The sequence below is a fragment of the Corylus avellana genome, chromosome 6 (genome assembly GCF_965113065.1).
Source record: "Corylus avellana chromosome 6, dhCorAvel1.hap1.2, whole genome shotgun sequence".
NCBI lineage: Eukaryota > Viridiplantae > Streptophyta > Magnoliopsida > Fagales > Betulaceae > Corylus > Corylus avellana.
The window spans coordinates 26682944-26710740 of NC_142495.1; the positions used below are offsets into that span (position 1 = coordinate 26682944).

Here is a 27797-nt window from a genome sequence, read left to right on the forward strand (position 1 = left end):
GTATGAAATAAACATTGCAAGTTATTTGCAAGTTGCAACGCTTGAAAAAAGGTCAAATTATAACATGTCATTTTGAAGAATTAACATTTTCATTCCTAAAAACAGCTTAATTACATTTTGATAACTAAAAATAGTTTATATTGCTCAAGTGCCATCCATCTGTCAATTTTAGTCATATTCTCCATCTCCTTTAGTGGAGAATGATACGTTAAAGCCCTTTAACTCAGAATTGATGGGCACGCCCACGGTGGTACACCCCTTCAAGAATTGGTGCATGCCGCTATCTGCGACGAGAGCACGGTATTCTTTAGTAAAAGGTGAAAGAAAACTTCGTTTTGTGCTCATCGCATGGCTCCCTAAGTTCTATCCTATCCACGTGCTTTGCTTTCTAGCAAGTGGACGGGCTGGAGCTTCGCTTATTTCTTCCGTGTGGGACTCGAATTAGTTTAATTCCTTTAAACTTCCTCCATATATTTCGTAGTTCTTTCTTTTTTCATGCTCACTCTTTAGCATCAAACCAGCTTTTCCTCTACTGCAGCCCCAACTCATTGTCTATCATCTACTATTTGACCTATTTGTGGGTGCATTTTTTTGCTCTTCCATTGAAGAATCCCGCCAATCCTGTGTCCCCCAGTCTTCAGATAAGTTTCTCTAGCTGTATGACCAGCCCTTGTTCCAAACTGGGGTCGTGGGTTTGGTCAGGCAGATTCTGTGTGTGGAGAATATTTCAACGTCTTGTTGAGCTGGATGTAGTTCATATTGGTCCCATTTTAGCATATTGGCTAAGCCAAAATAATTTTAGAGCACTCACATAGCCACATCAGCTTTTCTAATTTTCAATTCAAATTTAAGGAGATAAACTACTTTTTGCTTTTTTATTTAAAAGCACTCTAATGGTTCCATATTGTTCTTAATACCATCTATTAGGATAAAATATGCCCACCTAATTAAGTTTATTTAAATTTTGTTATTGTCCATTCATATGGTGATACGTGTTGCCATTGGGTTATTAAAGGAGAAATGTCTCCCTTTCTCCTTATCTGAGACTTTCTTTCTCCCGGTCTCCCACTCCAAGAGACTCTCTGGAGGACTTCTCCTCCATCATGCACACATCTCCCTCTCTCCCACGGCTTCTCTCAATGAGACGCTTCTTTATCTTTCTTCCTTTCACATATCACACTTCATGCACACTGATCATTGAGTATTTGGGGCATATCATAACTATTTATTTTTATCTTATCCATATACAAGATGCTAACTTGAGCGTCGGAGGGTTTTCGGTGCCCCAACCGGAGACCTCTAACCGTACATTTATTTTTGTAGAAACATCATAGAAGTACAAGAACTCAACTCAAAGCTTGATTATGAATAAATATTGTAGACTAGCAACACTGTGGACCAAAAATCGCTCCAACACCATCCTTTTTTTTTTTTTTTATGATTTCTTTATTCTTTCTTTTCTAACGGTCATATTTTTCAAACGGTCACTTTTTTTAAAGATCATATTTTCCAACGGCTATATTCTTAAATAATCATATTCTTTGTATAAATAGAACCATGCATTGTAAGAATTCAATATATAATTAAATGCTAACTGATAATAAAATTAGCAGCGGAATGAATAATTATATAAATACCTCTAGCTATGCTTTGCTCAAGCCAATTGAAGAATAGCTTCACAGAAACAAAATCTGAAAAAAAAAAAAAAAAATAAATAAATAAAAAAATAAAAAATAAAAAATAAAATATTGAGAGGTTCTTCTGACCTATGCCTACCAGTGAGTGTCAATTGATGGAATACACAGGCTTTATTTATAGGTAGGTCAGGGGACCCTCAATTAGAGCTGTTACCTTAATTATTCCTCCCATCAAGGAATAAAAATCAAATCAATACAGCTAATTGATTCCACAAAAATAAAATCTTTAATGAAATCAAATACTTGTTCCACAAGAATTAAATCAGTGATTTAATTCAGAATATTTGATTGAAATCAAATACTTGTTCCACAAGAATTAAATCAGTAATTTAATTCAGAATATTTGATTTACACAATAAGCTTTAATTGGAATAAATTACTGAACACCGTAATTATATATATATATTTTATAATTACAATAATATATGCGACACAAGGGACATACTTTATATGAAATTTCTTACATTCTCCCACTTGGCCCTTATGACACATAAATTCCTTATGGTGTTCAGTTTTATGATATGGCCAATACTTTATTTATTCCAACCATTCATGGAATCCTCCCACTCACTCAAGGAATACTACACACGAATCATAGCGGTAAAGCTTTTATATGATAAGCCGTTCCTTCCATGTATCACGATGTGTAATAGCTCCCTAAATGAGTATTTTATGGATAATGTACTTTATGAATGAACTTCCTATAAGTCATTCGGGTCCAACTTTAATTTTATTCACACGGATAAGAATAATATATGTGTGCACAAAAATCTTTATAACATAACCTTTATGTCTATAGACCAATTAAAGAGAAACTAAGCACAAATTAATTAATGAATCTCATATATTCCACATGACTTTATACTTTCTTTACCGGTAAACCTTTAGTCATGGGATCCACAATCATTAATTTAACACTTATATGCTTAATAGACACTTATTGTCACTTAATGTTCTCTTTCATAGTGATACTTTATGTCGATATACATACTTCTGCTTCTACTCAGTTTATTCTTAGAAAAATAACTGTAGTAGAATTAACTCAGAAGATCTTTATGGGTCTAACTATAAAATCAACAATTTTGAGACCTTAACAAAAATGTCTCAACCATAATGCATATGTAATTAATTCACAGCATGTAATGACTTTTGCTTTCATGGTAGATGTAGCAACTATAGTCTGCTTACTGCATCTTCAGTACATATATACTGAAGTTGATTCTATACTATCTACACATTTAGCAAAAATCAAACCTGAATAAACACCATCAAATGGTAAGTGTATCTTTAAGTTAAACAGTAGTTCTTGGTTCATTGCATATTCCATAATACTATATTGACCCAATAGTCCAACTGCTATTTCAATGTCAAGTCTAATGTGGACCTGTGCATACATATGGAATATTTTTCATTTGCCTTTGTTCCAATACAATTTGGGACATTATCTCCTTTAATAATAGGTGCTACTGAAGATTCATAATTTTTCATTCTGAATATCTCCCAAAACTTTAATGAGAGGAACTTTATGTAGCAAACCTAAATTAATGCTTGCAAGCAAAATATTATTTATATACAGGACTAAAAGAAATGTAACTTTACTCCCACTAACCTTAAGGTATATTCAATGATTAACAAGGTTCTCAATAAACCTATATGAGGTAACAACCTTGTGTTATATACCACTAGTGAGAGGCCTATCTTAGTCCATTAATAGATATCCTTAATTGGCAAGCTTTCTGACTGTTATTAATAAAACCCCTTAAGTTGTCTTATGTACACTTCTTCCTTAAAATCCTTATTAAGAAAAATTGTTTTTCACATCCTTTTGATATAGCTCTAAAACAAAATGAGATACTCATATCATGATAATCAATGCCTTCATTTTGAATGAGATCATTGGCTACAAGTCTAACTTTATATTGTTCAACATTACCCGGAAGCATCCTTTTAGGTTTTATAAACTCATTTGCAGCCTATGGCTACAACTCCCTTTGGTAAGTCAACAAAATTGCAGACTTGAATTTTAGCCAAAGATTTCATCTCCTCCTTCATGGCATTGAAACACAATGTGAAGTTATCACCACCCAAAAAGATGTGAAAGCAAATTTTGGATCGTCCTTAGGTCCGACATAAAAATCAGACTCCTGGAAGCATACAACATAATCACTAGAGATTGTTGGTCACCTTATTCTAGAGAATCTTCTTAATCCTACTTCATTTACTTTTGACAAAGTCTGAGTAGGTTCATTCTGAACTTGTTCCTTATGAGTTGACTGTTCTGAAACTAATTGTGCTTGAAGATAATCAATTTGATTTTTCTTAAGCACAGTCAAACACCCTTCATGTGAAGGGGCTTCAGTCAACTCTTGTGCTTCCTCTAATTCAATCCCTTGAGAATAAGCACTCCCACTAAGTTCAGCGTCCTCTATAAATTTTCAATATTAGACTCAACTATTCTAGGACTAAATGAAGAACAGTAAAACCTAAACCCCTTGGAGTTTTCTGTATAACCTATAAAATTCCGCTAGTTGTCCTTGAAGCTAATTACCTTAGGTGTGGATTATAAATCCTCACTATAGCAAGACAACCCCATATGTGTAAACAATTTGAACTTGGTTCCATTCATTCCTTAATTTAGGTGTCTTATGGACAACTTTGATTGGAATCGAGTTAAATGTATACACAGCGGTTTTCAAGGCTTCACTCCATTAGGAGAATAGAACATTACCTTTCATGTCCCCTTTCTCGTGTACCTAGCATAATACTATCTGCCTCTATTAGATCTTACGATCTTAATTTTCTTTTGATTTGTTTCTCTACTTCCACCTTATAGGTACTGAAAGCATTTAATGCTCCAACCTTATGATTTAGAAGATAGAGATACATAAACCTTATATGGTTATTACCGAAAGAGATAGGATATCTCTAACCATTTAGGCAAGAAGTATGGAAAATGTTACACTTGTATATGATCTCAATAATTTCAAAAATCCTTTTGTTGGCACCTTTAGTGGTATAGTTGGTTTGCTTTTCCTTAATGCAGTCCACATAAATACCAAAGGTAGTAAATTTCAAAAGTCGTAAAAACTCTATCATTTATCGACCTTTTTATTCTTTATAGAGATATATTCCAATCTCCAATGCCATAACATAGAGGATTTTCTCATTCATAAGATTCTGCTTTATGTCAATATTTATATGCAGGGATTAATTTTCCAAAAATTGGGATCTAGATAAATTTTAAATAGACCATTAATTTAATATTCCATCCAAAAATTTTAACAATATTCAAACTAAAATAGAAATTAAATTTCTAAAAGAATTGTGGAATATATAAAAACATTATTAAGGTCAAAATGACATAACTGAATTTTTAAAATTAATCTATAGATCCCAACAACCTCCAATTGTAAACAAGTATTATTTAGAAAACCCTGCATTATGTTGACAACGTGGACCGCTAAACCAAATTCAATCCACATAGTCCTTAGGAGAGTCAATAAAAGAGATTCATGACACACTAGGTGTGTGAGATTACCTTTATTTCAAGTCATTTATGATACTTTATGCAATCATTCTTTATATGCCCATAATTTTTCTTAGTGTGAGAGAAACAAGTATCTTAATTGCCATAACACTTTGTTGGCACCTTGTTCTCATTCATCAACTATTGGACATGGTTGCCTATAAAGGTCTTTCCCTTAACATGAGTAACTTTCTGGATTCTCATGTCTTAATCTCTTATCTTCTTGAACACACATGATCAGAAATTCCTTAATTGATCAATTATCCTTATGTGTGCCACAAGATATTTGAAAAAAAATATCATATTTAGATGAGAGAATAAAATTGACCATAATGACTCAAAAACTCAACCTTTAGGGACTTTATAATGAGCTGTTATGTCCTTCATTTCCATAATGTGCTCAAGCACATTTTGAACCTGTAAAAGGTTTTACTTTAAAGCTTTTCTATTAGGGTGCACGCCAAAGTCTTATTGGAACTCACTAAATGTTCCTCAATGACCTTTCTTTGGCCTTAAAACATTAAGGAATAAAACCCTAATGCTTTCCTTGATATGAGATTTCATGAACGTTGAAACTTAAGCGATTTAAATCACTACAATCGTTCATGTTTAATAATCTCATGTGGCGTACTTGATTCCGTGGGAGAAGGTGATTCATCCACACGAAACGCCAATTCAGTCTCCAAACACCCCAAAGTAAAAAGCACATTTTTCTTTTCAGTAAGGAAAAATTACCACTAGGAATTATTGGAACATAAAATACTAATAATTAAAGCAGTAGGAATACATCCAATAACCAAGAAAAATTATATACTTTAATGCTATGAAATAACCTTATTTAAATTAACCAATGTTAATTTAATAGTAAATTTCAACCTACCTGTGGGCAAAGGTGCATCACGCATGAAATTTACTCTTTATTAATAAGACTAATAAATTTAGCATTAATAAATAAAATTTTCCGTACCTATGGGCCTAAGAGAAATTTTATTTTCAATGTTAAATTTACCATCTTATTCTAATTAACTCATAAAAATAAAAACGTCCCTGTGGGGATTGGCAAATTAAATTTATGAATTAATTACAACAAGATGTTAATTTTCCTTATGAAGTTCACATATATGATCTTGATGCAATTATCATTATAAAATTGGGATGCTGTGGCTCTCCCAAAATTATTATGATAATCACTACTTCATTAATATCCAATAACTGTATAGATGCCACAAATAAAGTTCCCAAGAATAAAAGACAAAACCATCATGTTAGTGGGTAAACAGTATTTTTTCAAAGTACAACCGGATAGTGTCCCAGATAAGTGAGGGGGCGCACAACGGCACACTTAAGTCCCAAGACTTACCTTGCCAGAGCTTTCCGATTGCAATTTTGGATAGTACAATAAACATTCACCAACACATGAGGCTTAGTTAATTATTCTCAGGTCCAGGCATCAAACAATTTATATTTAAACAATTAAAACAATAAATATATCCTTAAGTTCATGCATTGAAGAAACAATAATTTAATACTGAACAATTTAAATCATAAGATGAATAAAAATGCAACATAAAAGCATAATAATCTCAATAGCCTAATGGTCTTGAAGTGACCTTAAGCCCTTTATACCTTAAGAGCCCAAGTTCTAAACCTAATGAGCCCAAATCATCTTCTCCTTTTTTTAAAAAAAATCCGGATGGGCCACTTCAAATGGATTGGGCTTTTGGGTCAGCCCACTTAATGACCCAGCTCCTTTATTTTTTATTTTTATAACTGGATCGGGCTTGGGTTAAAATAAACCCATACCCAATAGCCCAAAACACTAGACCCGGTTCCATATGGGTTTGAAAAACCCTACCCGGATCATCATGTTCCCCAACCCAGAAAAATCCCAAACCCTAGCCATCACCCCTTTCTTCTTCTTCCTCATGACCCGCCGCCGCCGCCTTCCTCATGTGCCGGCCATCAAGGGCCGAAGCTCAAACGGCCAAACGACCACTGTTAACGGCAAGGGGGGGCTGCTCACTTTATGCGGCCAAAGCCGCTGCAGGTGGAGGGAAGACCGGCGCTTCATGCGGCCAACGCCGCTGCCAGGTGGGGAAAACAAAACCGGTGCACAACCGGTGGCCAGAACTCAAAGCCACCCACGAAGTTCCGTCCGCCATATACCAGGTGGTTCGATATCTCTAATGGTGGTTTGAGGCAAAAGGGAGCAAGTCCACATCATACAGTATACCCAAAAATAAAGACCAAAACCAATGATTCCAAAGGTTCTCAAAAGTGGGTCATAGAAGTGGATTCTCTAGTCTAAGCAAGTCTGATGGATCAGCATAACAACCCTTGGGTTAGACATGGTGTCCATGAGTTTCAGTTTGTTTCTTTTACTCATGGCCGTGGGTTTAGCTTGTTTGAACAATGTAGAAACAAGAAATAAAAATATATATCAAAACGCCGTGGGTTTCATGCTTTATGTTGGTCACCATATTTTGTTTTAATAATCAAGTAAACAAAATAAATATTATTGAAACAAAAAACAAAATTTTACAGCAGGCATATCAAAAACATAGACTGAGCAAATATAGTCTAGAGAAGGCTCTGATACCACATGTAAGAATTCAATATATAATTAAATGCTAACTGATAATAAAATTAGCAGCGGAATGAATAATTATATAAATACCTCTAGCTATGCTTTGCTCAAGCCAATTGAAGAACAGCTTCACAGAAACAAAATCTGAAAAAAAAAATATTGAGAGGTTCTTCTGACCTATGCCTACCAGTGAGTGCCAATTGATGGAATACACATGCCTTATTTATAGGTAGGTCAGGGGACCCTCAATTAGAGCTGTTACCTTAATTATTCCTCCCATCAAGGAATAAAAATCAAATCAATACAGCTAATTGATTCCACAAAAATAAAATCTTTAATGAAATCAAATACTTGTTCCACAAGAATTAAATCAGTGATTTAATTAAGAATATTTGATTGAAATCAAATACTTGTTCCACAAGAATTAAATCAGTAATTTAATTCAAAATATTTGATTTACACAATAAGCTTTAATTGGAATAAATTACTGAACACCGTAATTATATATATTTTATAATTACAATAATAGATGCGACATAAGGGACATACTTTATATGGAATTTCTTACATGCATATCCTCTAATTTTCATCAATTTCAATCCAAAATTTTCTTTCATTCATTCTTTGCTTTTTCCTTCCCTCTTTGGATCATATTTCTTCAACTCGATGGCCATCTATATGACTCTTTCTTCGACAATGAGATGTAAACAATTTTAGCTCTACTCGAAAAAAGATCAAAATCATGTCGTTAATCTCTCCTCCATTAGTGAGTGTTTAATTATACATTTGTGCATTTTCTTTACTACGAAAGTGAGCTAAAGAAACCAGTGGAGAAACCAAAAGCAGAGGTCTGAATCTCTGCTTAGTCTGCTAGTTTCACTAATGAGTCCATATTAGTAAATTCTATTGATTTTATGTTATTTTTTATTTTAGCTCTAAAGACCAAATGAATATCAATTTATGGGCATGGTATATTTTGGCTGGTTCATGGATTTTAAACTATATATATATATATATATCGTTTTGTGCATTGTCTATTAAGTTTTTAGATAGTGCATTTTGCTCCAAATATGTTTTAGAACTCTGTGAATAACAATGTTTCTACGAGTGCTTTTGTATTCACGCATTATGTTTGTTTTTTGTTCTACCGATTCAAGAGTAAACAAAAAAACTTACAAAAGCAAACAATTACAGTCAGCTTAGAAGACAATACTAATTTACAATCAAAATTTCTCCAGTATCCCCAAAAAAAATCCAAATGGGCTATGTTTGGTCGGTCGTAATTTGAACGGTTCTGAACGAAATCGTACCTCGATTTATCACCACCCTTCTTATCTATCACTGGCTGGAGCATACGTGCGTTTAAGCCACCGTGTCAAAAACGAACACTCTCAGTCTCTCACGCAATTAGATTCGGACTCGGATGAACAATGTTTTTGCATTCAGTTCAATGCAAATGGAGTGGCCGATTGCAACGGGGCAGCGGAGCCAAAACAGCCAAGTGCGGCAGCGAATTGCAAGGCCGTGGCGTTTGCCGACAGATCGTAGCCGCTTTTGCGTTCACTGAGCGGTGACGGGCGGCAGGGTCGTAGAAGAGGAGCACGGAGGACTGGAAAAAAGAAAAATAAAAAAAAGAGAGACCTCAAAGCTTCAGACGTCCGACCTTCAAATGTACAGTAAAAAAAACAAGGTCATGGGCCTCATGGGTAGTGAAATGTAAGATGAATTAAAAAACGTTTTGTAGGCCCATGTTTAACGGCGGGAATTAATGCAAAAAGTATAAGAAACATTTTGTTTAAAATAATTAATCAAATAGATTTAAAATAATAATTAAGCATTTTAAAATCACTTAAATAATTATAATAATTTGAGGTATGCTTATTATTTTACTGTACATATGATATTTGAAATTTGAACACAATGTCTTCAAAGGTAGATATAACTATTATTTTTAGGGAAAAATATAAAAAAGCCCCCCAAACTACCAGTCGTTTTCGATTTAGCCCCATGATGTTCCAAAAGTCATAAAGTAGCCCTCCAAACTACCAAACTTTTGCATTTTGGCCACTCCGTTAGTCAAAACCGTCAGTTTGGATGGAAACTACAAAACGACGTCGTTTGGTTACGGGTAAGTTACTACAATACCCTTGTATGAATCTTTTTTTTTTTTTTTTAAACAATAAGTTAAACGGCGTCGTTTTGCTATAAGCTCATTAAGCTTGAATTGGGATTGCCGGAGAAGAGAACCACCGACAAAATGACAAACATGATATTTATTAATTGCTCGCAGAAAAATCAATGCAGAAGAAAGAAATCAAACGAGTCTCTCTCCACTTTCATCTTTTGATTTGCTCTCCATTTCTGGTTTTCCACCTGCAAGCTTGTGTTTTTGCTTATGAGAAAAGAAATCAAAGCAAGTCTCTCTCTTCTTTTCACTGTTTCACCTTCTGGGTTTCTCTCTTCATTTTTGGGTTTCTAGAAACCTTTTGAGTTTCTCTCTTCATTTTTGGGTTTATGATGAAATTATATCGGTCATTCAGAACCGCATGTACTGATCATTGAATGAGAAAATCTTGGTATTTGACCAATTTTATTAGACAAAAATGATACTTGTAGTTCAATGGGTATTTCAAAATTTAAGCAAAAGGCCAGGAAGACAGGAATCAACTATATGTTCGACCATTACAAAAAGCCAAACCAAAACAACCCATCAACTTATATTCCAATATCTCCCCTCCCCGGACGCTAGATTGAATCAACAAGGTCGTTAGGGGTGCCATGAGCAAAGAATTTCAACGGAAAACAGAGAGAGCAGAGGAAATACAGAGCAAAACCATTTGAGAAAATTTTAGTTTTTTCGTGGAAGACAATGACCCCTTAACAGATTTTATATAGGAGCAAATGGCAGTGACCCAGGCGGGTCTGGCCAGACACAGCCATGGGTCATTGACCCAGGCGGGGCACCTGGTGACCCACGGCTGGGTCTGGCCAAACCCGCCTGGGTCACCAACGGTAGCTAAGGAGTTTACGGCAATGAAGAATAAAGGGATGATGAGCGATGATTTTAATCAGAGTGGACAAGGTAGAAGAAAGGTTTCCGGCGATGATTTTAACCCAGTGATGATTTCCGAAGATGAAGAAGAAAGGGAGAAGAAAGCTTTGGATCTCTAACAAGGGCATTTTCGTAACTTAACCTTAATAAAACGGTGTCGTTTCATGGTTTCCGTTCAGACTAACGGTTTTGACTAACAGAGTGGCCAAAATACAAAAGTTTGGTAGTTTGGGGGGCTACTTTATGACTTTTGGAACATCAGGGGGCTAAATCGAAAACGGCTGGTAGTTTGGGGGGCTTTTTTATATTTTTCCCTTATTTTTAAGTCTTAAAAACAACACCCAATTTACCTGAAAAAATAAAAATTATACGGACTATTTCAAAACAATGTCACTAAAACTATAGCTATAATCCTTATTAATCATGTGTTGTAAATATTGAATATAGGTAATTACTTACCATTATCTAAAATTCTTTTTACTATTTGTTATTTGTTATTATTATTATTTTTTTTGGGGGGGGGTTTGCGGTTTTTATGTTCCTAATGTTTCTCTTTTATCTCTAAAACTCCCCATGGACACACATCACTAGAATTCTCCGGCAAGAGGTAGTTGAATTTGTATATCATTTCACCCCTTTTTCGTTTTCTTTTGACAACTAACTTTTTTGTTTAAAACTATTTTCTTTTTTCTTAATTTTTCTTTTTCGTTACCTATTGATTCGATAAATATAAGAATCTGGGATCTAAAACACAACTATTCTCTCCTTAATCTTTTACACTCTTTTGATATTTTTTTTCTCATTATTATTATTATTATTGTTGTTGTTGTAGCAAGATTTGAGTTTTTTTTTTTTTTTTTTTAAACCTCAAATTCCCTGATTAAATAATAGTGGACGATATAAAAGCTGAGTCTTAAACGTACAAGAAAGCATATCATTGTGACAAGTGGCTTTATATTTTGCTGCCGAATGTTTTTTTTTTAAGTATTAAACGTGCGTTTAAATTTAGTGGTAAGCTAACCGTTTGTTCAATTTTATTTCAAACAATATTGCTATTTATTCGTCAGTTCAGTTCCTACCAAACATAACCATTACAACTTTTTTCCCACATTCCTCAAACACTTGAAATCATATTGGGGAGTCATCCTATTTCTATTCCTTTGTTCCTCAATTTCTCTATTCTTCCCTACTATTTCTTATTCTTCGTATAAATCACTACCTTCTGAAACGCACTTTTAAAATTTATTTTGTGTTTGATTTGTTACTTTAATCCGATTGCTTCAAAATCTTTGAAACACGCGTTTAGTTTTCTCTTCCTCCCCTTTAAACACGTCTCCTCCAACAAATGTTATGAGCATGGATAGAAGCCACAATATGGTTTATGTTTTTTAGTTGGTTTACACGTAACTGAGTCAATAGTTATGTTAGTAGTGGGCTGTCAGTTATTTGCTTTCTGATTGTGTCTCATGTATTTAAGTCTAACATTTCATGTAAATGAGTATCCAAAAAATTATAGAAAGTGTTTTTCATCTCCTAGCCACGAGTTAGCCTGTCGCCGCCCAGCCTGTCGCCGTTCAGTCCATCTTTGTCGCCGTCCACTGCCTTGCCGAAGTTCCTGGTTGTGGATCTGGTTTTGGGGGGTTTAGATCGGGTTTTTTCAAAACCCAATCTACTCTTCCATGCCGACCCATCAACCAATCGAGGCCTTCCACCATCCTCCCTGCCTCGCTTCCCTTTTCCGCCAGCCGATCCTCGATCAATCCACTGCTCGCCGGTGCCCGATCTGTTCTTCGGCCGGCTATCACCGTCCCTGCCCTTGTTTTTTGGTGTTCTTGGTGTTTGTTTTCGTTGTAATTTTATTTCTGTTTTACTGTATTTTTAGTTTTATTCTGCTGTTTGTATTGTTTTTTGTGGGTTTTTATCTCCCTGCCATGACTTGGTTTGATTTTGAGGAGGAGATTGATGTTGGTGGTCGTCCTATACCGGCTCCTTTTTGGTTCTCTACAGTGCCTACTCTACAACAACCATTTAACAATGGTTGTTGGTTTACCCGTAATGATCTCTTCACGGAGGTTCTTTGCAATTCACACCGCCTTGTGCGGTCCTAGAATAGGCCCGGCTTGCTTATGATTCTTTTGGGATCATTGGTAATTACCATTGCCTGCTGTTTGGTCCTTTTGGACTGGATCCAGAATCTTTTCTTGTATTTGCACTGTTTTTTACCATTTGGGTTTTGTTGTTGGAGTGGCCTTTCCTCTTGTTTTTATTTCTGTGTTGTTTTAGTTTATTTTGGGTTTATTGTTGGGGAGCCCACCCCTTTTTCGTTTTCAGGATCTCTCACTTCTTCTTCCATTCGGATCAGAAGTGGAAAAGATCCTTTCCTGTAACCCTTTCCTTATTCAATTAGAAAAAAAAAAAAAAAAAGCCTAAACAATGTTTGTTAATTTGGATTTTTTTTTTTTTTTTTTTCTTTTTAGGTTAAGCTTCTAAGATCAGTTTTACATTTCAGAACTTCATTTCTTTCCGGGATAGGAATCGCAGGTGTATTTCAAATTCTAATACTCTATTTGGAATTTGAGAAAATGCAGATAAATATAGAATGTGAATAGGGTATGCAACTTGATCTACATTTCGATTTCAATTTTTTTTCATATTGTTTTCAGCTCTACTTCTAAAAACGGTAAATGCTGCTACAAAACAATGTATAATTTGTAGTACAAACTTCTTTGATGGCTTTGTCCATTAAAACGGACCTAACAAATGGGTTTTTATTTTGTTTGATAACAATTGTCTCTTCCTATTCATTTCCCATAACCACAAACCAGCAGCTTTTCTACGGTACATATTTTTGGCATAAGAAAAAGTGTTATAGAGGGAAAGGAAATTTCATTGCAATTATTAGTATTTTCCTAAGAAGTAAGAAGTTGAAACAAAAAATGCTCAACTTTTCAAACCAAGTATAGAATGATATTTTTCTTTTGTTTATGCATGATTTAGGAATAAAGTTTTCTCTCTTCAAAAGTATCTTAAATAAAGTTATTCCAGGAAGGCAAAGATGAGGGCACGAACAAAATCAAACCATGATCTTTTTGTTAGTGTTGTATTATAACAGTTTTTTGACACCTTTTAATTTGGATTATTAGTTTCAATATGTGATTCTTCTTAATTTTTTTTTTTAAAAAATATATAAGTTCTTTTATATTTGGTAGAAATTGCAGATACAGTTGGTATTCAAGTGCTAAGTCAATTAGCGTAATAGGTTTTTGCAGTCACTTTTTAATATGGATTTTGTTATATTTTTTTATATGTAATACAATTTGAGCATTTTTTTTTTCCTATCATTAATTAGAAGTTGTAAATGGTCTCTCAATGCTTTTCTTTTTTCTTTAAAGCTTTATAGAATTTTTTTTCATTTATATATCCACTAATTATTATTATTTTTTCCTTCCTGTCATTTTTAAAAACAATCCGTACAATATTATTATTTTTTCCTTCCTGTCATTTTTAAAAACAATTGCACGGGTTTCAAGCTCGTTTTTACTTTGCATGGGAATGCACAGGTTTCAAGCTCGTTCTTTGGTAAAAGGCGAAAGAATAGTTCGCTTTGTGCTCACCGCTCGGCTCAGTAGGCCTAAACAGAGCTAGTTGCTTCGCTAAATACGAGTGTGAGTGGTTGGTGTTTGATTGTTGCTTCCGATGTGGGACACTGGAACTCAAATCTCTTTTCTTCCCTGCCAGCTCACTGTCTCACTTTACAGCGCACCAATTTCTTTCATAGTTACACAACATGTGCCAAAGGTTCTTGTTATTATTACACTCATATATGGCAGGAGGTTCTGATGAATTAATCCACATTTCAACAGAACTGGGGTGCTTATTTGATGGGGCACAAGTACATTTCTGGCCAGTTTTTCATCATTTATTAGGGATCGATAGGGTTCTTCTATGTTGCATGATCGATGGCAAGAAGTGCAAACTAAAGATTCTTAGGAAGCAGTGAGTACAGAGTACTACATCTCCAATTAATAGATGCTGGATGAATGGATGAACCCTGCAGATTTTGATCTGAAGATGGCTATACACAAGTTAACAAGATATATGAGTCAACTCAAACATAATCCATTTAATTACTTAATCTATTTAATTAAATGGGTCAACATTTCAACTTTGACACGACTCATTTAAATAAGTGGGGTGACGTAATCCGACCTGCATAACCTATTTAATAAATATGAATGTTGGATTGACCCAAACAGACAAACACAACCGGTTTGACACATTTCGACATGTATATGAATTTAAATACAATATATACACACACATATATATGTGTGTGTGTGTGAATTTTTATTTTTAAGATTTTGCTTTTTAATTGTGAAAAAAAAAACTAATTTAATTTTCATGAATTAAGCGAGTAGATCAAAGACAACTCATTTATTAAATGGGTTAATCCATGATTCGAACCTGATTATACAATATTTTAACTTTGTGTTGAGTTGGTCAATGATGATATTTGTTTATAAAATATGATGAAGAAGTTTAACTACCGAATTGATTGAAGTTGAGATTGATGTATCAGTATCACTGCCTAACTCTCCCCCTAAATTCATCTATTTCTCACACAAATGGTTGTCACTCCTCGGATTCCTGGTTTCCCAACTCGTGACTCATTTTGACAGCAGGGATGGTGCATGGTTACTGTGTTATATATGCAGCTAGCGCAGGCTATAAGTTTCCATGATCGGCACGCTAGGAGCAGGCATTAAATAAAAGGATCATCAACTGGCATTGGCTTCAATTATCTGGCAGTAGGTGCATATTAATTAATGGCCCTGATGTTTGTGTATATCTGTAAAGTGACTAAAGTCCACACACATGGAAAAATGATTAATATTAATGGCCCTGATGTTTGTGTATATCTGTAAAGTGACTAAAGTCCACACACATGGAAAAATGATTAATATTAATGGTCCTGATGTGTGTTTATATCTGCATTGGAGTAATGCTACTGATTATCACGTTGATTTCACTCCAATATATATAGAGATAGGGGTAATGTTATTTTCATTTTCATTTTACATCTGTCTCTAAAGGGTAGCTCAATCAGTTATAGACCATGTCTCATGAAGCGAAGGTCACTAGTTTGAATCCACCATTCCCTTCCCTTGTGTGAACATATCACAAAAAAAAAAACACCTTTTATTTTCCGTTTAAATAGTAGAATTACTCGCATGTAGAGTACACAAACATGAGTCACAAGAGGACACATATGATGGTAAAAATTCTAATATGTTTGATAATGTGATTAGGGGAGTGTTGTGTTTTTGTTTTGAAAAAATGTTGATGTGACTAAAGATTAAAACTATTTTTATAGAATACACATGATCACATGCTTATCTTGAGAAGTCCAAAACTTGTAAAAATAAAGTCAAAAAAGAGGTTGTGGTAGCCGCGTGGCCACCTCTCTTTCACATGTGGCCAACCTCGTTTTTCTTTTTCTTTTTTTCTTTTTTTCTTTTTTTTTTATAAAAAAAATATTGGCTCTTGTCTTTGCATAAGTTAAACACCCGTTTTGTCAAAATATTATTATTTTTTGACATATTTGCACAAAAAGAGGGAAATGGGAGGGAGATTTGATCTAGTAACTTTTGCTTTATGAAGTGATGTCTCAAACCGATTGAGTTACTCCTTGAGGACTTGGCAAAATATTATTAGAAGAAGGAAAGACTACAGATTTATAAAAAGTATTTGGTGTTTTGAATGGTGTTTTGAGTTGGTAGTTAATATATTTATTTTGAAGGAAAAATAAATAAAAAATAAAAAATAAAGATATTGGCAAACATAGCCAGGAAAGGGGATGAAGTCTCTAGATGTAATTCAAGTGTGATCCTCAATGTTTTTAGGTATATTCTTCCAAACCCTAGGCTTGGATTACCTTATTACTATGGTCTAGTGAATTTTGAACTAATTAAACTCTCAATAACTTAAATTTAGGTAGATTTAGGGTGCGTTTGGCGTTGCAATTTTATAGATAAAAAGTACAATTTTAAACCAAATCGTAGAAAATTGATTTTTTAGAATTGCGTTTTTAACAATTTGCGATTTGAAAACTCGGATTTCCTGAATTTTCAACAGGTAAGGAGGTGATTTTTTGAAAACGCACGATTTTAAAGATTAAACTGCAATTTCAAAGACCAAATTGCAATTTTGTCAAAAACTTAACTCCGTTTTTAAAAATTACACACATTTTAAAATCACTACTTTTAAAGCGTACATTTTGAAATCGCAATCTCAAATGAATCCTTAGTATAATTATATTTTGATTATGGTGATTATACAATATCTTAATTTATAACATTAACATTATACAAATGTTAAATCTAAGTATCCATTCTATTCTTTATGTAGGTGCCTCTCTTGGGCCTAGTACATATTTTTGGAAATTGTGATGGCTTTTTTATTTCCCCACCTTAGAACTTTTTGTGTTTAGAATCTAGATAATATTATTAACATATATGGTGGGACCAAATCTAATAATTAATCTATTATTATACTTTTCAGACTCAGACTTAGACCATAATAAATATATAATCATATTAAATATATGATATGGTCTTATTCAGATCGTCTAAACTTCAATTGGGCAGTTAGTAGATGGAAACATCAATATTGACCGATATTTGTTGGCTAGATCATCAACATATTGGTGCTTTTAATAAATTAATATTATTTTTGCATCAGAGATGAATCAGATGATCATTGTATTCTAACCCTAAACCATAAAAATATAATTTTTTTTGAAAAAAAAAAAAAAAACAGGTAGAGGTTACATAGGATCTATATTCATGGAACCACAAGGTTGCCGCTACAGGGAAACATGGCCACGTGTGATTAAGAACAGTAACGAAATTAGGAATTTTTAAAGCATGAGCGGGATTAATTAAGTCTAATTTTATCGGGATTTTTTAAAACCCCTAAATTTTTTAAAAATCTCCCTAAATTTTAAGTTTTCGTATGAGTTTATCCCTCTAAAATAATTTTTTTACTATAATAAATATTCCTTGTTTAGTCATGTCCCCCCTATTCTGCTCATGATCCTTAAATTCTTTAGGTATATATATTCTTCGAATGCCTAGCTAGGCTTCTTATGGTCTAGTGAATTTTGAAGTGAACTCTCAATAACTTAAATCTAGGTATATTTATTACAATTATATTTTAATTATGGTGATTATATGATATCTTAATTTATAACACTAACATATAAATATTGTTCAATAATTTATAAGAAATGTTACATATTTGATATTACACTCTTATTTCATCTCAATCTCATTGACTTAATGTAATGGTATCCATATGCAAAAGGATAAGCACAGCTATATATATCAATCTAACGAAATGAGATGGGATGATCGAGAATAGTATACAACATTACTCATAATTTTTTTTTTCTTTATGTTCATGCCTTAGTGGACCCATTTTTGGCCATTAATTGTGATTTTGGATTGCGTTTCTATTTCTTTATCTTGAAAGAAAGTTAAATGATCGATGGGACCATAATCTAATCTAACCCTTATCCTTTTAAGACTTAGATTTACACCATAATCCATATATTTATTCATATTAAATATGTGATGTGGTTTATTTACCCATACAGCTAGTCTTATTCAGATCGTCCAAACTTTTTGTTAATTACGCTATCAGCTCTTGAAATTTATTTTAAAAAATAATAATAATAAAATATGATTTAAGAGCTGATGGACACCACATCAGTCTAGTGACATAAAATGAAATGAAAATTAAGTATGTAGGCTACGCAGCATTAATTACCCGTTCAGACCCGAGTGACTGAGTGAGTTTTTCCATTTCATTTGTGTTCTTCAATTCTACGTTTTTGCATGCATGTCATAGGGTTGCCTTTAGAGGGAAACACGGCTACATGTGATTAAGAACAGTAACGAAATTAGGGTTTCTTAAGCATGGGTAGGGTTAAGTCTAATTTTGCTAGGGGCAAGCCTAATCTTTGTATGTTTAAAAATGTTTTTTAAAACAATAATGCAATTTTATTTACTCAAATTCTTCTCTAGTGAGCATGCCGGCCATATATATATATATATATATGGCCGGCATGCTCACTAGAGAAGAATTTGAGTAAATAAAATTGCATTAATTGCAGTGAAGCAGTAGCCAGTAGTTGATGCAGAGAGTATATATTATAGAAATCAGACATACAATGCAATTATATTTACTCTCTGCATGTACTGTCTGCATCAACCTCACTGCAATGCAATTATATTTACTCAAATTCTTCTCTAGCGAGCATGCGCGAAGCATATATAAATATATATATATATATATATATATATATATGCTTCGCGCGTGATTTTCATGCGCCTCACGCGCCAGATTACCTATTGCTACGTGGGCTCAAGCGCCTCAAACCTTATCTAGGGTTTAGTGCATGCATGTGGTGCACGCGTGGCATGTGCACCACACGAGCCATATAAGTTCCAAAAAAAAAAAAAAAAAGGGGATCCAATATTTCAACCCGGTTTATCGGGTTAGAACCGGGTTACATGATTTCGGGATAGACAGACCCATTCAATGGTCCACGGGTGTTGGCCATTTTGGCACCCCACTCATCAACTCGGTTCCAAGCAGTCAACCCGGTCCACCAGGTTAGATCCGGGTTCCATGATTTCAAGCCAGACCGATCCATTCAACGGTCCACGGGTTGCGGCCGTTTTGGCTCGTGTAACCGGTCCAATGGATTCAAGTCTACTCCACAAGCTCGAGCACAAATTTTGGGTCCAATCCATCAAACCTGGTTCAGCCAAGTAGGTTAAACGGGTCAATCTCTCTAACCCAATTCAAATTAGTCGACCCGGTTCATTGGGTTAGACTTGGGTCATATCATTTCGGGTCAAACCATATTCAATGGTCAACTAGTTTTGGCCAATTTTGGCCCATGTTACTGGCCCAATTGTTTCAAGTTTTAGTCCAAAGCCATCTAAGGGCTAACCCAAGCTCATGGCCCATCTAGTAGGCCGAAGTCATTGCCACCAGCAGCTGTCCTCCTCCGCCTTTGGCCGCCATATTCCAGCAACTTTTAAGGCAAACCCAAAAAAAAAATTTATTTCTTTCCCTTTATTTTTCCCAACCTCAATTTTATACATTGAGTTTGAGAAGAGATGTTAGAGTTTATGTTGGGGTTTGTCCCACATTACTCATGAGGAGTGTTACTCCCTCTAGCCTCTTGATAAAGAGGCCTCTATGTAATATCTCAATACACCTTTCTACACCTCTCCACGCTACTACTACATATCAATACAATGTAGTTTCTTGTGTGTTTTCACTCTCTCTTCTAAACATAATTCTTCCACTCTTCAATATATCTCTCTATTATATTTAACAATAAAAATATTTACTTTTTATGTTACATTATTTATATCCTATATTACATTATTTATTTTTTATTATTAGTTCAATAAAAAATTATTACAAAACAATTTTTTTTTAATTTTTTTATGCTAAATATTCTTTACCTTTACTATTTCATAATTCATACACCATTACGTACGTAAACGTAATGGAGAATTATTGGGCAAAGCTTGCTGTTTTTTTTTTTTTTTAAAGCAAATATCATATCACGTTTGCCTTTTGTCGCCGTAGGTTACGTAGCCAGTTTTCTAAAACTTCAAATCATGACATGATCGAGTGATAATAATGGTACAAGACTTATAGGAATGTGGTGGTTATTAGTGTGATTGGTACGTTGCATGAGTATGAGAGTAGGTATATACGTAGTTAAGTTTCACATCATATATATTATGACTGATAAGAATAATAATCTATCCAGATGGGAAATGTTTTTGATCAAACTCTACGTACAAACTTAAGATGCTAGGAATCAAAGATGATTTATAATCAACTTACTAAAAAGAAAAGATGATTTATCATCGGTATGGTATTTATTTAGCGGTGGTTGTTAGGTAGTAGGAGATAAATTAATGTCCTAGTGGCATCTGAAATTTATTCAAGACTTCCCTTATATATATTTTCCACCAATTTACATAAAACTTACAAGGAAATTCAAACTACTGCTCTCTCTGTCTCTCTCTTTCTTTCAAGTTTCAAGCCATCTTAATTCTTAACCATGGATCTCTTCATGGGAATGTGTTTTCTTGCTCTATTCTATGCTTTCTTCTGCATCTGCAAGCTGGTTCTTCAACGGAGAGGCCAAGGCTGCTATATGTTGGCCTATGAGTGCTACAAGCCCCCTGAGGAGAGAAAGCTCAACACTGGATCCTGCGCTAAAATTGTGTTTCGAAACAAGAATCTGGGTTTGGAAGAATACAGGTTTCTCTTGAAAACCATTGTGAGCTCAGGGCTCGGTGAAGAAACATATGGCCCACCAATTGTGTTTGCGGAAAGAGAACAAGAACCAACTCTGGCAGACGCCCATTTGGAGATGAAGGATTTCATCTTCGACACACTTGACAAGCTTTTTGCTAGAACAGGAGTTTCTCCATCAGAAATCGACATCCTTGCTGTCAATGTCTCAATGTTCGCTCCCGTGCCTTCTCTAACAGCTTCCATAATAAACCGTTACAAGATGAGAGAAAACATCAAGGCTTTCAACCTCTCCGGAATGGGCTGCAGCGCAAGCCTTGTGGCCGTCGATCTTGTGCGCCACTTGTTCAAATCATACAAAGAATCTTATGCAATTGTTGTGAGTACAGAATCCATGGGACCGCATTGGTATTGCGGCAGAGAGAAATCCATGCTCCTCTCCAACTGTCTTTTCCGGTCGGGAAGCTGCTCCATGCTCTTAACAAACAAAAGAGCTCTGAAGCATCGAGCCATCTTGAGATTAAAAAGCGTAGTTCGAACCGATCTTGGCTCGAACGACGAAGCATATGAATGCTGCATGCAAGTAGAAGATGACCACGGCAACCTTGGTTTTCGCCTCACCAAAGGCCTCACAAAAGCTGCTGCTCAAGCTTTCTCCAACAACCTACGAATTCTCGTACCTAAACTACTCCCTCTTAGGGAACTACTCCGACAATTCTTCGTAGCAAAACTTGAGAAAAATATCAAAAAAACCACACAAGTTGAAACTTTGAATCTCAAGTCTGGGGTGGATCATTTCTGCATCCACCCTGGTGGAAGGGCAGTTATTGATGGGGTTGGCAAGGGTTTAGGGCTCAATGATTATGATCTTGAGCCGGCTAGAATGGCACTTCACCGGTTCGGAAACACATCGGCTGCCGGAAATTGGTACGTTTTAAGTTACATGGAGGCTAAGAAGAGGCTGAAGAAGGGTGACAAAATTCTGATGATCAGCCTTGGAGCAGGATTTATGTGCAACAATTGTGTCTGGGAGGTAATGAGGGATTTGGATTCTGTCAATGTTTGGAAAGATTGCATTGAGAATTATCCACCTCAATGCCTAGTCAACCCTTTCAAGGAGAAGTACAGTTGGATCAATGATGAATGTCTAAACTTTGTTAGGCTTCACTGAGATGCCTGTATTTTCTTCTTTATCATGCCCTACTAAAGGTTTTTTTTTTTTTTTTTTTTTTTTTCTTTCTTAATTTATATGTTTTCTTTTCGTTCATGATTTGGTGAAAGCTATAGATAGATTGAAGTTAATTTGCTCCTGTAAAGGACTTGTACTCTATCTTCTGTAATAATGAAGTTCTGTAAACTTCACCTGCACTCTGTTTCCATTCAGTACAACAATCAATAAACTAAATTATTTTCATCGTGGTTTAATTTCTTTCTCCTCATGATAGAATTTTTTGAAACTTCAGTTTGAATGAGTTTCCAAGAATTTTATTCTAAACATTTAAATTTATAAAAAAAATTGACAAAATTACCATTTTAATACCATGCTAAATCATGATTTTTTTTTTTTTCTACAAACTTAGTTTAATAAAAATAAAAATTTATCTAGTCATTTATAATGTTCATCTAATTACTATCATTAAAATTAATATTCCTACTCAGACAAATGTCGACTCTTCATTGATGCATATTAATTCACTGTTTCACACAGTTAGATCTCCTTCTGATCACCTACTGGTTAACTTAATTAACAACCTTTCTAATAAATGCCCAAATAAAACTGAACTACCAATTGTACTGGCGGAAGTGTACAATAAATGAATTTACTGGCGCAAGTTGCAACCGCCGGCGGCAACTACGGATAATGAAATGCGAGACAGGGTGTAATAAGAGTTGAAATTCCAAAAATGGTTTATAGTCTTAAAAATGAAAACTGTTATATATATATATATATATATATATATATATATATATATATATTTTTTAAATAAAAGTTTTCATGGTCAATTACCAAAAATGTTTTTAATTTAACTACAATTTTTGGTAATACCAAATACCAAAAAATAATAAAAACTTTATATATATATATATATATATATATATATACTTCAAACGGAACATTAATAAAACATGATTAAAATTGTCTAATTGCCTACCATAAAAAGATATTTGCCTTTGTAAAGTTATTTTGATTGCACTTGTCAGTTATTAAATGTGGGGCAAGAGGGTTTATGCATGCTTTATGACTTTTTTTAAACTAATTGTTTTAAATTAAAAGAATCAAAAGTTTTTTTTATGGGTCTAGGTGCTAGGAGTAAGTCAAGTTCCGGCTATCTCACACCGGCAGCAGCGGAGCGGCTACGGCGGTACTTTGGGCTCTAGAACAATGCCGTGATTTGGGATGTCGATACGTTCACCTAAAAGGGGACGCAAAGACCGTTGTTGAAGCTGTGAATCACGATGATGCAGATTGGAGTCGGCTGGGACATGTCGTGGATGATATAAAGGAAGAACTTCAAGTGTTTAATTAGTGGGAGATGAGTTTTGTGAGGAGAGAGGGGAATCGGGTTGCCCACCTTCTTTCCAAATTTACTGTAAAACACGTAGAAGATAAAGTCTGGAGCGAGCCTCCTAGCTGTATCTGCGATATTCTGTTGCTTGAGCATTTAGCTCTAGCAACGTAATTTTCTAATAAAAAGTTCACTATTTCTCTTAAAAAAAAAAAAAAAATCAAAATCAAAAGTTGACATATGATGTGAGTGACATGTGAGCGTGGTGGAGTGGTCTTTTAAGTTATTTTCAAAATCAATTATCTCTTTTCAAAGCGTACCGGCCTACACCATGTAGGACCTTACATTGAATTTGAAAAAGAAATGGATAAGAGAAAAAGAAATAGCAAATTTGAATATGATGTAAACCTACTTACTTGGACATGTCAAACGTGAAACACAAACACGGAAACATTTTTTCCCATTTAACAAAAAATCACGGGATCCACTTGCTGAGAAACAAAACCACCATCTTTATTACAAACACAAATCTATTGCCTTTATCAGAAACACAGCCGACTCTAGAGTGGGAAATAATAGGTAGGGCTCAATTTGTGCCCTGCAACACAAAGGAGCCCAAATAATTGCACAATAAAGAGTACCATATGCTGCCTCACCAAAATTATTATTTTAACGAATACAATTTGGTGAGACTATTATTAGTGTTCTCAATAAAGGAACCAAATGGTATTTTTTAAGGGAATCATTAATTATATATTTTACCTGTTTTTTATTTTTGTTCAAAATTTTCACATTTTTTAAGGGATTATTATGAGAATATTCTTTCACAAATTTTAATAAAAATATATTAAAAAGATATTTAAATAATATAGATAAAAATATAGCTAATCGAATGTAAAAAGCTTTTAAAAATTTATTAGTTAAATTAGATAAAGTGAGTTTTGAAGAGCTATTTTGTATAAAAATTTAACTCTCTATTGGAAACGCTAATGCACAAACAAATAAAATGGAGATGAGATATTTAAACAAAATGGCATAAAGATAAGACAAAAATATCCTTATCTTTAAAGAGAAGACAATTATGTTTATGTCCTAATATTCTGCCTAAACTAATGACACGTCTCCATTTCAAATCTATTTTCCAACTAAATTGAGCTCCAAATAAATTCACTTACATCAAAAATTTGAAAAAAAAAAAACAAAAACAAAAACAATAAATGACAACGTTGAAAAAAAAGAGTGCAAGTTAGCCATCAAATCTCATAACTGACATGACCGGGAGCGAAAAAATTAGATGGAGCTACAGACACGCTAATAAATTTATTTTCTGACATTGACCGAGGACCCACACTTTATGTCTCTTTACTCCGGAGCAAATGAGTAATGACCAATGCAAGAAAATTCATGTGGAACATATTTCATTATTATTATTTATTTTATAAATCCACGTGACCCTCTGTAATATTGTGCGACACAAATATCACCGCCCTTCGGCCACCCATTTATTTTGCTCTATTATTTTTTTTTAAAGAAAAGTTCACGTGCTCTTCAAATGATCACATAAATAATAATGTCTCTTTTTAAACTTTTAATTGTAATAATATTTTTTTAAATTATTAATATTGCGCTCTCAATGACAAAATTATCTTTAATAAAATAAAAACAAAAATAATAAAACTTCTAAAAAAAACCTAAATCTATATATATTTCAAAGGGTGACAAATTTAAAATAAAATAAATCCTTTCTATAAAAAAAATAAAAAAAATCGATATTATTTTTTTTATAAAAATTGACTTTTTTTTTTTTATAACTTTTTTAAATACAAAATTTCTGTTTTAAAAAAGAAAATTAACAATTTTTGTTTTCTAAAACAAAATTTTTATTTATTTTTTTAAATAAAAATTTCCGTTTTAAAAAAATATTCGTTTAAAAATAATTTTTTTAAAAATAAATTGTTCTTTTTAAATTGAAAATTTTCGTTTGAAAAATAAAATAAAAATATGTATGTATATGGAGATATATATTTTTTGAATTTATAGGAGTATTTTTGTCTTATTGAGAAATATATAGGAGTATTTTTATCTTTTCGCTAGCTTTGGAAGAACATTAACAATGTTTTGATAATTTGAAAAAGAACATTATCACAATTAAAAGTTTGAAAGAGACATTATCAATTGGATAGTAAGGTCTACTATTTTGCAGCCAGGTAAGCTCTAGATTGTACGAGAAACAATGCCAAAAGAATTTTTTTTTTTTTTAAAGAAAAAAAAAATCCAAAAGAATTATTGGACACAGCCCATTTTGCAGCCAGGTAAGCTCTACTATTTGCTTTGCTTAGATTTTGAAGGAGACCAATTGGAAATGAGACTAAGCAAATAAGCAATATCTCTGACATAGGCTTCAATTCTCCAATCTGTAAAAGAGTCTAGCATAATAATTGCTTGAATAGCAATAAGAGAGTCCACTTCTAGATGGAGGGCCTTGACACCAAAGTATTTGTGGCCAATTTGGTGGCTAATAAAGCAGCATGTGCTTTCCATTATGTGGCATTAATAGATTTAAGCTTTGGAAGTGCTGTCTCACTAGACCATCTCATTATAACGAGTATATTCGAGATTCTGTTAAAAAGTTGAAAAAATACTTTTAGCACATTATAAGTTGTGAAAAATAAAAATAAATTCGTTTAGTAAAAAACTCAATTTTTTTTTTTAATAACCTATTTGCGCTAAAAAAATATCAAAAACACACTTTTAGGAAAAACAAAAAACCTTGAAAATGATACTTTTTCTAAAAGGCTATTTTTGAATATAAAAGTTTTGTTTTTCAATACAATTCCAATCAGGTTTTAAGGACAGTTGCAACCACCTAGTATCTAATTCCAATAGCTATGTCAAAGTTAGCTTTAATGATTCTTGTTGGAGGAGGCTTGCAAGAATCTAGTAAGATATCTAAGCTCCCCCACAATACAAATGAGACATCAAAGTAGGGGTGAAATTTAAAACCGCCTAACCGCAACCGCTAACCGCTATAACCGTTAACCGCTAACCGCCTAATCGCTTAACCGCTTTGAAAGCGGTTAGTAAAAACCGCTAACCGCCTAGGCGGTTGCGGTTAGCGGTTAGTGGGTTTTGAAAATCCGCTAACCGCTACCCGCTAACCGCTTTTTTTAAAATATAATATATATTTATATTATATATATATATATATATATATATATATATATATAATAACAATAAGTTGTGAGTTTATGAATTTTTTTTGGTTGATTGAAATGGGCCTCAAGCTTCAAGTTTAACCATATATGTTGGTTTTCTTGTTGCTTGTGAGTTTATGAATTTGTTTGTGTTTTATTTTATTTCTATGTGTGAGTTTATGAACTTGCTTCTGAATTTATGAACTTGCTTGTGAGTTTATGTATAAGACTACAAGTGAAGTGATGATTTTGTTATAATTTTATTTGTATATTATATGATGTGTAGATTTGTAGAAGGTGGCCAACAATATTTTGGTATATAGCAATTTTTAATGCTAAAATGGCCATGAAAAGGGAAAAAAAGAAGAAGTTTAAAATGAGAAAAAAAAAGTTTAAAGTAAGCCCAAAACTAGCCCAAACCCGGTCCAAACCCGGCCCAAAATCGATTCAAAGAAAAAAGCCCAAAAAAAAGCTCAAAAAAGCGGTTAGAAAAAAAGCGGTTATTCCAAAGCGGTTAACCGCTACCCAGTTAGCGGAGGCAGTTAGTAAAATTTACTAACCGCCTAGGCGGTGGCTAAAACCGCTAACCGCAACCGCTATTTCACCCCTACATCAAAGTGAAGTTTATACTTTTAAGAAGAATGTCAATATCAAATTTAATAGAGTTGTGAACCACTTGGTTTCTTGGAAACCAAATCAAGTTCATAACATCAGAATAACTGTAAGTGATTTATTTGTATCCTACTAAGAATGATGTGACTATTAAAAGCATTCATTAATCTAAATTCAATAATGATCAATCACAAACTCAATGATAATTTTAATAGTCACATTATTCTTAGTAGAATACAAGTAGGACATCTAGAATTATTCATAACATC

The 27797-nt window shown here is 33.7% G+C and overlaps 1 protein-coding gene and 1 pseudogene across 1 annotated transcript; one reads left to right on the forward strand and one right to left on the reverse strand.

Annotated features, from left to right (window-relative positions):
- Positions 1-244: 244 nt before the first annotated feature.
- Positions 245-354, reverse strand: LOC132188927 (U5 spliceosomal RNA; annotated as a pseudogene).
- A 20541-nt stretch (positions 355-20895) lies between these two features.
- On the forward strand, positions 20896-22629 carry KCS19 (3-ketoacyl-CoA synthase 19). Its single transcript, XM_059601121.2, has one exon. It carries the CDS (start codon positions 21019-21021, stop codon positions 22384-22386), a length of 1368 nt encoding a protein of 455 aa, XP_059457104.1. The 5' UTR covers positions 20896-21018; the 3' UTR covers positions 22387-22629.
- The last annotated feature ends 5168 nt before the right edge of the window (positions 22630-27797 follow it).